The 12,413-nt window shown below is 39.5% G+C and overlaps 1 protein-coding gene across 2 annotated transcripts in view; it reads left to right on the top strand.

Moving 5' to 3' along the window:
• The window catches only part of ADAMTS18 (ADAM metallopeptidase with thrombospondin type 1 motif 18), a 153,670-nt gene that overhangs the window by 92,915 nt on the left and 48,342 nt on the right, over window positions 1-12,413 (top strand). For both annotated transcript variants that reach the window (XM_023226867.3, XM_023226866.3), the window contains exons 11-12: window positions 1,447-1,542; window positions 7,009-7,157. In XM_023226867.3, coding sequence (XP_023082635.2) covers window positions 1,447-1,542; window positions 7,009-7,157 — 245 coding nt within the window. The remainder of the gene's footprint in view (window positions 1-1,446; window positions 1,543-7,008; window positions 7,158-12,413) is intronic.

Genomic DNA, 12,413 nt, shown 5'->3' with positions numbered 1-12,413 from the left:
TTGCTTGAACCCAGGAAGTGGAGGTTGCAGTGAGCCGAGATTGCACCATTGCTTTCCAGCCTGGGTGACAGAGGGAGACCCTGTCTCAAAAAAGAAAAAGAAAGAAGAAACAGAGAGAGCAAGAGAAAGAAGGAGAGGAAGGAAGGAAAGAAAGAAAGGAAAGAAAGAAAGGAAAGAAAAGAAAAGAAAGAAAGGAAGAACCAAAATCAGTGTGTCAGCAGGGTTTTGAAGGCCTTAGGGGAGAAGTCATTTTCTTGCTTTTTTCACCTTCTGGAAGCTGCCTGCATTCCTTGGCTCATGGCCCCTCCTTCATCTTCAAAGCCAGCAACATTCTCCTAGGTCTTTCTCAAGCTGTAATCTCTCTGGTTCTCTTCTAAGCTCTTTTTTCCCATATAAGGACCCTTGTGACTATGTTAGGCCCACGTGGAAAATTTAGGACAGTCTCTGCATCTCCATTTCAATTGATGATGACCTCAATTGCATCTGTAACTTTAATTCTCCTTTGCTACACAACTTCACATATTCACAGGATCCCAGGATTAGGATGAGAATGTCTTTGGGGGCCATTATTCTGTGTACCACAGTCTAGCATGATAATGAAATTATTTCATAGGTCTGGTTTGAGAATTAAATTGTCTACATATTTGAAAATTGCGATAGAGATGAAGAAGGTGGCCAGGACTGGTGGCTCATACCTGTAATCCCAGCACTATGGGAGACTGAGATGGGAGGATCACTTTAGGTTAGGAGTTTGAGATCAGCCTGGGCAACAAAGCAAGAATGTGTCTCTACAATTAATCACTAAAATATAAACAGCACTCATAGAAAATGCTTCAGTTAAGCACACACAGGACTTTGAAAAAGCAACTGTAAAACAGTTTTTAAAAAGATGAAAAAGGTAGTAATGATGATATATTTTGTAGAACTGCATGCACTAGGCAAAACCATCACTTTACATGTAGTTCCTCATTTATCCTTGAGAGTAAGTCTATAGAGTCAAGTGCTAATTTGATCACTATTGTACAGGTGAGAAAACTGCAACTGAGAGGGATTCCATAACATGTCCATAGGGCATGAAACCAGGCATTTCAGGATGAGGATTTGAATCAGACTTGCTTTATTCTAATCTTGATGTATTCTGCACGATGGTTATTATTATCACCATCTTGAGAAACCAGATCTATCACTTCCAAGCCAAGTGTTCTCAATTAACTGTTGCTACCTACCTGCTGTTACTAAACACGCATGAATATCTGGATACTGTAGAAACCCCTCACTTACATAGTTGCTAAACATTAACTTTGGTGTTACCAACTTCACTGGCCTCTACTTTCTGAATAATTTCTCTGATTTCCGCTACCCGAAAACATAATATTGTATACAACATTTTTGAATGTTTTTGTTTTTATTGTATATCACCTTTACTAGCCCCTTTTTTTCTTTCAGGACATTTGCAAATCACTTTGGTGCCATCGAGTAGGCCACAGGTGTGAGACCAAGTTTATGCCTGCAGCGGAAGGGACCGTTTGTGGCTTGAGTATGGTAAACTGCATACTTGTTAGTTTTTAGCTCCAGAAATTTAATAAGGCATAGAATTCAAACTGTGTTGCGACCTTAGGATGGAATGCTTTGGCATTTTATGTCTCTGACTCCTCTTTATATTAACCATCATTATGTAGGAGCAATTATAAAGCTTAATGCTAATATAACCCACATAGCTCAATTGTTTCAGAAGATTTCTTTTTTCTTTTTTCTTTGTCTTCTTGTTTTAGATAGTGGCTTGGCTCAAAATATCTCTATTTCAGTGAGGTAACAGGTTTCATTACATACCATTTTCCTTTTAAACTTGTGGTATTTAAAAAGTCTCAGGGATCAGATGTCTTGTTAGTCAAGAAATGACTATCCCTCCAGACCAAGGCTTCTGCTACTCAGCTCAACTCACAGGACCTGTCATTGAGCTTCTGACATGCCCTATAGATTACCATCATGTACAGTGACTTTCCTATTGAAGGGTAAGAGATTCCTCCTCCTAGTGTGTACCTAAGGTCCTTTCACTGGTGAGCATATTCTACCCAGAGAGAACCACCTCCATTTTGAAAGATTATGGGAGATCTCAATATTTTGAATGAAGAACTCTCATATATTTTTATTTTTCTTCCTCTTTCCCAGTAGAGTTTGGAGGGAGGGCAGGTTGCATTTGGGCTACTAGTAAATGGTCCAGATTTGGGGAGTTCATTTGAAAGACCAGTCAAAGAGGAGCTATGAATGACAAGAGACAATGAGATGTTATGGGTTTGCTGATCTTAATTATTGACTCCGTCTCAAGGCAGTATAAACCTATACAGAAAAAAATGGTCATTGGTTGTTTAAAGTTATTTCAAGATTGGGTATGATAGCTCACACCTGTAATCCCAACACTTTGGGAGGCTGAGCAGGGAGGATTGCTTGAAGCCAGGAGTTCAATAACAGGTAACAAAGCGAGACCCTATCTCTACAAAATATTAACCGGGCATGGTGGTGCATGCCTGTAGTCCCAGCAACTTGGGAGGCTGAGGGAGGAGGACCGCTTCAACACAGGAGTTTGAGGCTGCAGTGTGCTGTGATTACACCACTGCACTCCATCCTGGGCCACAGAGTTAGGCCCTGTCTCTAAAAAAGTTATTTCATTCCATAATAATTTATTGACTACTAGATATGGGGAACAGGAGACTCTGGGGATATAGAGATGAATAAACCACAGTTGTATTTCTTTAAAAATTTATAGTCCAGGTGGGGCACAGTGGCTCATGCCTGTAATCCCATCACTTTGAGAGGCCAAGGTGGGCGGATCACTTGAGGTCAGGAGTTCAAGGCTAGCTTGGCCAACATGGTGAAACCTTGTGTCTACTAAAAATACAAAAATTTGCTGGACATGGTGGCGCATGCCTGAAATCCCAGCTACTTGGGAGACTGAGGCATGAGAATCACTTGCATCCTGGAGGCAGAGGTTGCAGGAAGCCGAGATTGTGCCACTGAATTCCAACCTGGATGACAGAGTGAGACTCTCTCAAAAATAAATTAAAAAAATAAAGATTTACGGTCTAGTAGGGGAAACACATACAGAAGCAAATAACGAATTCTCTCTTTAAACACACCTTCTCTAAGCAGTAGTTGCTATCAGGGCCCAGATGAAATGAGAGATGAATCTTGCTTGAGATTAGCTATGCACTTAAACCACAAGTATGTGCAACAAGGTGGTTGTTGGAGTTTGGGTTAAAGTTCTTCAGTTGGATGATAGAAAGGACTTTTCAGAGAGAGGCCAACATCAAAGGCAAAGGCACAGATTTCTGATATTTGTTAGGACGTTTATTCACTATCCCTTAAAAAGGTTTGTAATTTTTAACTCTCTATTTTAAAGAAAATGAACATTTTAAAAATTGAGGAGTTATGTGCAGTTTTTAATCTGGTAGTGGTCTTAGGGAATCCCAAGGAGGACTGTTCTTGAAAATGTTAACAGAAGTGTTATGGCCATGATGATACAAAACAATGAATTAGTGGAATAATTTAAAATATAAATACTGCTCAAGTCATTTTTACTTTTGAGGCATTACAACTTAGAACTTGTAACTTGAGGATTAGTGTTTTTTTTTTTTTAATTGAAAAAGCAACCGTATTACCTATAAAGGATACACAGGAAAATATTTATATAATGAATGAGAAAAATAAGTGATACATCACCGAGGTCTAAAGATTTATTACATAAGCACCTCAGGTATCTACGTTCCGTGGGGAGTAAAATGTACTTGTGTAAGGCTTCAGTAAACAGAGCATGAGATAAAGTCGGAAGTAAGAAAGCAAATGTCCTGATATCACTGCCGCACCACGTTATTTTAAAACACCAGGCTACAGTTATATACTGGTGAAAAGCCCTTAACTGTAATGTCACGCTCAGCAGAAACCATCTTAATAAGTTCCATCCATCATCACTCCAGTGTAATAATTATTACATTCATATATGGGTTCCTCAGATTCTTCCTTCACCAGGGGATATAACTGGCTGCTTGTTAGACTGTAAATTTCATGAGGGCCAGTGCCCTGGTTTTACTCTTGTTTCATCTGGAGTGTCTGATACACAGTAGCAGGTGCTCAATGTCCCATTTGTTCCTCTGTAACTGGAACCCAATTCTGTCCTTCCTCTTTCTTCTCTAGTCCTTTGTCCTTCAGCGATATTTATACTATGAATACTCAGCCAACATGTGGCAGTAAGAAAGCCACTTACTTTTATCTAGAGATACATGTGCATGGAAAGACAGGTTTGTACATGCTATCTATAAAAAGATACTGGCCCAAGTCATGGCCATTCAATTGGAAATTAGATGTAGTGCCAGAAATATATATGCTGGGCCTAGGCATGGTGGCTCATGCCTGTAATCTCAGCACTTTGGGAGGCCTAGGCGGGCAGAGCGCTTGAGACGAGGAGTTTGAGACTACACTGGTCAATATGGTGAAATTCCATCTCTACTAAAAATACAAAAAATTACCCAGGCATGGTGGTGCATGCCTATAATCCCAGCTACTCAGGAAGCTGAGGCACAAGAATTACTTAAACCCGGGAGGTGGAGGCTGCAGTGAGCCGAGATCATGTCACCGCACTCCAGCATGGGTGACACAGTGATAACCTGTCGATAAAAACAAAACAACGACAACAAAAAGAAAAGAAAACTATGTATGTGTGAAAAGATGGAGCCGGGCACAGTAGCTCACACCTATAATCCCGGCACTTTGGGAGGCCAAGGTGGGTGGATCACCTGAGGTCAGGAGTTCAAGACCAGCCTGGCCAACGTGATAAAACCCCGTCTCTATTAAAAATACAAAAATTAGCTGGGTGTAGTGGCAGGCGCCTATAATCCCAACTACTTGGAAAGCTGAGGCAGGAGAATCACTTGAACCCGGGAGGCGGAGGTTGCAGTGAGCCGAGATTGCACCACTGCACTCCAGTCTGGGCAACGAGTGAAATTGTCTCAAAAAAAAAAAAAAAAAAAAAAAAAAGATGGATAAACTTACAGGTGTACATACTCTAAATTTGCATTTTCTATGTAGAATTTTACCTATACATGTGAATGTGTGCAAGTCTGTGTGTACATTCCTATATATTCCTGATTTCTACACTGATAAAAAGCCAAAGGGAGACAATCTGATAGCAGCCTAACCTAATACTAGAATGAATACTGAAGTAATAGAACATCAAATTAATTGAATGACTGGAAGAGATCTAAACACATTTTCCAAAAGGAAATTAGATTAGAATTAAGGTACATTGGTCAGTAATTTACCTCCAAGATGAGAAGTAGAAGTGTCCTGCTTAGAAGTTCTGGCTACTGAATTAAATCCAGTCTCTTATATTTGCATAGTTATTTGAATAGCTCTGTTTGGGTAGTTTGTGCCACTCTGAGCAAGTTAGCTAGCATTTCTTTGCTAAATTTCTCTTACTGAGAGAAATGGTTTTTAACTCTGCTTTTCAAGAATAAGATACTGCATGTGAAGCTCTCTGCACCATTTTTGGCACATAGGAGCAACTTGGTAACCTGTGGCCGCTGCTGCCATTACTGTTATTGGCCATTGTAATTTTGTCTCAGCCACTGAACTCAGTCCAGTAGAGTCCTCGTGATTCCTGGTAGAAAGGATGCATGCTTATGGTAGACAAAATCCTCAAATGACCAACTGCCTTCCCCAAAAAGTTCTCAGTAGTGTTGTATGATTTCATGCAAACTCTGAAATGGCAATTAATCCAGGGAAAAGAAAAATGAAAAACAGAAGAATTAATCAGCACATGGCAAGAATTTGAAGAAAGGAAGCAATATCTTAACCTAGACAAAGTGCACTAGCAACCAAGCCACACAATAAACAGTCATGAAGCCAAATGTCTCACAGGGGAAAAGTGAAGATTTGAAAGTAAAACAACCTTCCCATAATTCTGTAACCGATCCCCCGATTCCTCAGCAAAACCTGGCATGGTCCAAACCCCAGCCCTTTGGATCTAATTGCAGAGGCCTTTAGAAAAGAGCAGTTATGCTAAGTCATGCAGAACTTGCTCATAATCAAAGCACTGCAGGGGTCGGGGATGGGGGGTAGGTAACAACAACAAAAAACAAAACAAAAACTAAAGAAACACTACCAGAGGCTAATGCATCTGCTGGGGAGAGATGACCAGGAAAGCCAGGAATTTGTTACAAAGGAGAGCTAAAATGGAAAGGTTAGTACAGAAAAGAGCTCTCCATCTAGCTTGTACAGATCATGAGCAAATGAAAGCCCCTGGGCTAATTCATCAAAGACACTGAAAGAGCTCAAAGTCATCAGAGCATCTGAAGTGGGCACCTTTTATGTAGACAAAAGGAAAAAGGATGCTATCTGAAGAGAACAATTTCTACAGACTGACTTGTTTAGTTTTGTAAGAAATGCTCTATAGTGATGGGTTTGGAATAAACAAAAATATAATGTATGTGTAATTGTATCTGTTTTATGATAAGATAATCATTCAGAATGATAAATTGTGTTAATATCTTACCTGTTACTTCTTGAATGAGTGATCCCAATTGTTTATTCAGAATGATAAATTGTGTTAATATCTTAACTGTTTCTTCCTGAATGAGTGATCCCAATTGTTCTTTCAGTAGCATTGTCTCTAAGTGGCAAGGCAGGCTTCGTTGTAACTTTATACTGACACCCTTGGCTGGTAGGTGAAATCTTATCATCTGAACATGTCACCTCTACAGCTCAGAAAGCGTATCGTACTCAGCCTGTTGGTGAGCAATGCTACTTCTCTACAGATGTCAGCCTTTCAGAATGTCTGTGGTCAATACAGAGTAGTTGAGTGTTTTTAGAGCACAGCAAAGGAATTTATCAAGGTATCAGGCATTTTCCTTTTCTCCCAACAGACCTGTTTTTCCTGTTACTGTGCAGGTGTTGGCAACTCCCTGTGCTTTCCCAGGTGGTGTCTGACAGGAACTATCTTAAACGTTCTTTTCACAGTGGTGTCGGCAAGGCCAGTGCGTAAAGTTTGGGGAGCTCGGGCCCCGGCCCATCCATGGCCAGTGGTCCGCCTGGTCGAAGTGGTCAGAATGTTCCCGGACGTGTGGTGGAGGAGTCAAGTACCAGGAGAGACACTGCAATAACCCCAAGTAAGGCTCCAGCAGAAAGTTAGTTTTTGCAAGGCATTAACCTTCAGCCTGTCACACACCGGTTTTTCTTGTTCATACTTTAATAAGTTTTTTAAATCTTTAATTATTTTGGGTACATCATAGTTACTCATATTTATGGGAGTACATGTGATGTGTTGATGCAGGTGTGCAATGTGGAATGATCAAATCAGCATAATGAGATATCCATCATCTCTAGGCTTTATTGTTTCTTTATTAAAAAACATTCCAATATCATTTCTTTATTAGGCACATTTCATGGTTTCAGTTATTTTAAGATATGCAATAAATTATTGTTAACGATAGTCACCCTATTTGTGTTACTGAATACTACATCTTATTCATTCTAACTATATTTTTGTACCCATTAAGCATCCCGACATTACCGTTCTCCCTCTCCAGTTACCCTTCCCAGCTCTGTCAATCCACTCTCCAGCTCTAGCTCTGTGAGTTCAATTTCTTTTTTTTAAGCTCTCACATGGGAGAAAATGCAATATTTGTGTTTCTCCATTTGGCTTATTTCACTTAATATAATGTCCTGCGGCTCCATTCATCTTCACTATGCTACCAACTTAAATTGTGTTGTAAATTAAATTAAATTAAATGTTTTCCAAGCTTCCATCACATTGATCACAGGATTTCATTTTTATAATGGCTGAATAGTACTAAATAGGATTCATAGTATGAAATAGGAGTAATACTATCATAATAGGCTGAATAACATTAATTTGAATAATACTATTATACTATATTATTTATAACTACTATTCATATATAGCATATATAATACTATATCGTATATGTAACACTATATATAATAGTATTAATATACAGTATCTATACTATCTAGTAGCATTAATAGGACGAATGGATAAAGAACATGGCACACTGTTCAATTATGTATATGTGCCACATTTTCTTTATTTATTCGTGCATTGAGGGACTCTTAGGTTACTTCCATGTCTTGGCTATTGTGAATAATGCTGTAGTGAACATGGGAATATCTCTGTACACTGATATCCTTCCTTTGGGGTATTCCTTCCTTTTGGGATTGCTGGATCATATGGTAGTCCTACTTTTAGTTTTTTTGAGGAACCACCATACTAATTTACATTCCCACCAACAGAACATGGTTTTTTTTTTTTTTTTTTTTTTTTTTTGGTATTTCTTTTTTTATATTATTTTACTTTAAGTTCTGGGATACATGTGCTGAACGTGCAGGTTTATTACATAGGTATATATGTGCCATGGTGGTTTGCTGCACCCATCAACCCATCATTTAAGCTTTAAGCCCCGCGTTCATTAGGTATTTGTCCTAAAGCTCTCCCTCCCCTTGCCCCCCACCCCCCGACAGGCCCTGGTGTGAGAAAACACTGTTTTAAAGTGCCATTTTCTTCCCTCCAGTTAGTAACAATCAACCAGAGTTGTACTGTTCGCATATAAAGTCCATGTGCACCGAGGGAAGGTATGGTGGGCAGAAACCAAAACCAAAACACAGCAGAGGAGTCATTCTCTACCGGACTGTGATGATCCAGTAAGACTCTGAGCTACTCTATTCATCTAAACTAGGGTTCTACTGTCATATAATTAAATACTTGTGATATTGTAGAACAGAAAAGTTTGGCCGGCAAACCTTGTGAGTGTCTCTCAAACGGGTGAACTGCAGAAAGTATGCTGATTTTTGCCTTGCAGGAATGTACGTCAACACGTGTTGACAGATCTGCCTGACTTTTCAAGAGAAACCAGAAATACGGAAAAATGCTGCGTGTGAAATTTCCCAATTTTAAAAATATTGACAGCAAATTCAATTTTCTTTAAAGACAGAAAAACCCGCTGTGACAACTAGTCCGATCAGCTGTGGATTGAAAGTGGCCCGTGGTCACCTGTGGGCGCTCTTTGGTCTGGTCATACTGGAGTCTGAACTGCAGTTTGTGCTCTGTGAACATGAAGGTGGTTTCATGTTACTTTTTTTTTCTTTTAGATGGAGTCTTGCTCTGTTGCCCAGGCTGGAGTGCAGTGGCACGATCTCGGCTCACTGCAAGCTCCGCCTCCCAGGTTCATGCCATTCTCCTGCCTCAGTCTCCCAAGTAGCTGGGACTACAGGCACCCGCCACCACACCCGGCTAATTTTTTGTATTTTTAGTATAGACGAGGTTTCACCTTGTTAGCCAGGATGGTCTCGATCTCCTGACGTCGTGATCCACCTGCCTCAGCCTCCCAAAGTGCTGGGATTACAGGCTTGAGCCACCGCGCCTGGCCGGTTTTATGTTACTTTTACATGCTCTAACTCCCACATGAAACATATGTGAGATGTAGATTTTCCAATTGGCAGGATGATGTAGAGAGAGCCCAGGTTTTGGCGATAGATACAAAGACTCTAAACCATGTGTCTGCTACTTCTTAACTCTGTGGCTTTGTAAAAGTCATTTGACCTGGGTTTATGTACAAAAAAATGTAGAAGATAACCTTGGAAGGTTGGATGAGGATTAGAAATTGCATCTGTAGGATGCCTGACAGACTGGGGAACATTCCGTGGGCATTCAACAGAAGGTTCTGGGATCTGTATGGTTTTTATCATCCTCATCCCAAGCTCACCAGGAGGACGGGGTCACAGAGGGTCAGCCCACTGAAGGAGGGTGGAGAGGCAGGGCCTTTACTGATGAAACTGACCTTTCAAGAATGTGATGGGGTGAGAAGAATGTGATGGAACCTTGGAAAACATTTAATTTACAACACATTTAAGTTGGTAGCATAGTGAAGAGGATGAGAACATAGACTCTGAAGTTTTACAGACCGTTTTTGCATCCTGTCCCTAACACTTCTGATCTATGACCATAGACAACTTAGTCTTCCTGCTCCAGATTCCTCATCTATAAAAACGGGATAATGATAGCACCTACGTCAACTGAGTTAATGTTTGTAAAGTGCCTTAGAAAAGGGTCTGACATGTCATTAACATTGCATAACTGTTTGGTAAATTGAGAAATAATGACACTAGAGCAAAAGGAAATTTTTAAAAAGATGAATGGTACTTCGTTTGAATCAGCAGTCTGAGTTAGAGAAAAAGTCAATTTTTTTCCCCCCAAAATATAAAGCAGAATTTGGAGACACTTTGACCATCACGTGTTAGGTGCTACTTGGAATATCGCAGGCTAAAATAGATCTTTTCAATTTCAGCACCATTGACATGGGCTGGAAAATTCTTTGTTGTGGAGGTTTGTCCTGGACATGGTAAGATGTTTAGCAGCATCCCTGCCCTTGACCTACTAATGCCAGTAGGATCCACTCTTCTTCCCCCCACCCACCAAACTGTGACAACCAAAAATGTCTCCAGACATTGCTAAATGTCCTATATGAGACAAAATCATCTCTGATTGAGACTCACAGATGAAATCAGACCCAGTGACTGAATATAATGATAAGGAGGCTTGTGATGCATTTGCGACTTATACTGGGTTATTGTTTTAGTAACAATATTTAAACAATTAATGATGATGTTTTAGTATCTCCTGGTTTAAGCAGGAGGGTAGTTTCTACCCTCCTGATACTTTGAGTGCAACCGTGTCTTAAGTTGAATTGTTAAAATCATCATATTACTTTGCATTTTTGAAGCATAGTTCATGGATCTGGTTTTCATACATTACAACATTTTACAATCTCGATATTTTCCCAAGAAAGACATAGATTACCTAATTCAATAGCTCTGCTGGTAAAATGCATGAATGACGCCCCTGAGATTTAAATTAAAACCTCTCGTATCTGTAGGATTGCGAGCTCTCATTATAATAGGGCATTGTTCATGGAAACAACATACTGTAATTTAGAGATGCCTAATAGAAGAATTAATCACTAATGTATTTTCATTCAGTGCAGTTTTATCATTTTAAACAAGAATTAAAAATAAATCAGGATACTGTGTACTTTATGCATGAAGCCAAAAATAAGTAGATGATAGGTGCTCCCAAGACAATTGAATTAATTGTTCTCTCTCTGTTCTTAGTTCACTCTGTTGCAGTAATGCTGGTTTTTTCTCCCTGTTTCAAGTTATGGATTTCTTTCTTGCTTCAGTTTAAGTATTTGGTTCTATTAATATCACTCAGTGTAGCCATTTTCATTGTCTCATCCAAGAAGCAGTGTGAGGTTTCTGTTTCATATAAAGGTGTTTTTCCCAGAACAGATTTTATTTCATAAATAATGAATGATTCTTGGCTGATTCATAGATTTACCAATTTTTTGTTGACGGCCATCTGGCTCTGGAATGGCCAATGCCAGGCACACAGGGATGTCCTTTGTCCCATGTAAGTGGTAAACAATGTTAACTGATGGAAGCCCTGTTTTTCACTGAGCCCTCCTATTCCTCAGGGACCTTCCCAGTATCCTTCTTTAGGCATTTGTTCCCAATCAGGTTAGAACTGACACATGAGTTGAAACCTGCTGCCTAATCCAGTTATTTCACACATGAGTAACCAAGGGAGGCAGAGGGCCTCATTCAGGGTAGCAACTCTTGCTCAAGTCCCCATGCTGGTAATGGCAGAGTCAGATTAAGATCCCATAGTCTTAATCCTTTGATATTTTTCATTTTTTTTCTGGTTATTTGTTTATTAAATTATCACCCCATAAGGGAGCCCTAGTGAAATTTCTATAAACTCTCCAAGAAAATTATTAGTCATGTGCTAAGGCGTTCTAGAACTTTCCTAAAACATTAGTCTGTTTGAGAAAGAATTGTCTGCTAACTCTAAACTAACTTAGCATATGGAGTTAGGAGGAAAATCATGGCCCCAGAAGAATAATTGAATCTAACTGGTGGTGTATTTTCCAACCAGTAATTTTGAGGCTCAGCTAGTTATCAGAATCACCAGGTGTGTTTTTAAACATACTGATTTCTGGATCTTCCATATCATATATTGTTATTGAGAAAGTGGGTGGTGGTCCCCAGGAATCTGTATATGTGTATAGTTTAACAGAGCTCTCTAAGTGATTCTAATACTCATCCAAGCAACACCATTGTAACTATTTGTAGTCAGGACTTGATAAATGATGCAGAAGCAAAGCTGGTATGTTCTTTATAGCTGTCTAACAGAAGGACAAAATCATGTGCCTAGGTTTTTGTTTTCTGTTTCTGTATTTCTTTGTAATATTAAAGAACTTCTTACACCAAGACATATCATGATAGAACTTTCCGTTAAGCTAGGCTGACACTCATGTTCAAAGCTGCAAAAAAATGTTGCCTCTATTTTT

This window comes from Piliocolobus tephrosceles, chromosome 17, assembly GCF_002776525.5.
Source record: "Piliocolobus tephrosceles isolate RC106 chromosome 17, ASM277652v3, whole genome shotgun sequence".
In the NCBI taxonomy this organism is placed as follows: domain Eukaryota; kingdom Metazoa; phylum Chordata; class Mammalia; order Primates; family Cercopithecidae; genus Piliocolobus; species Piliocolobus tephrosceles.
Note: the sequence above shows the minus strand (reverse complement) of the source record. Positions and strands in the feature narration are given on the sequence as shown.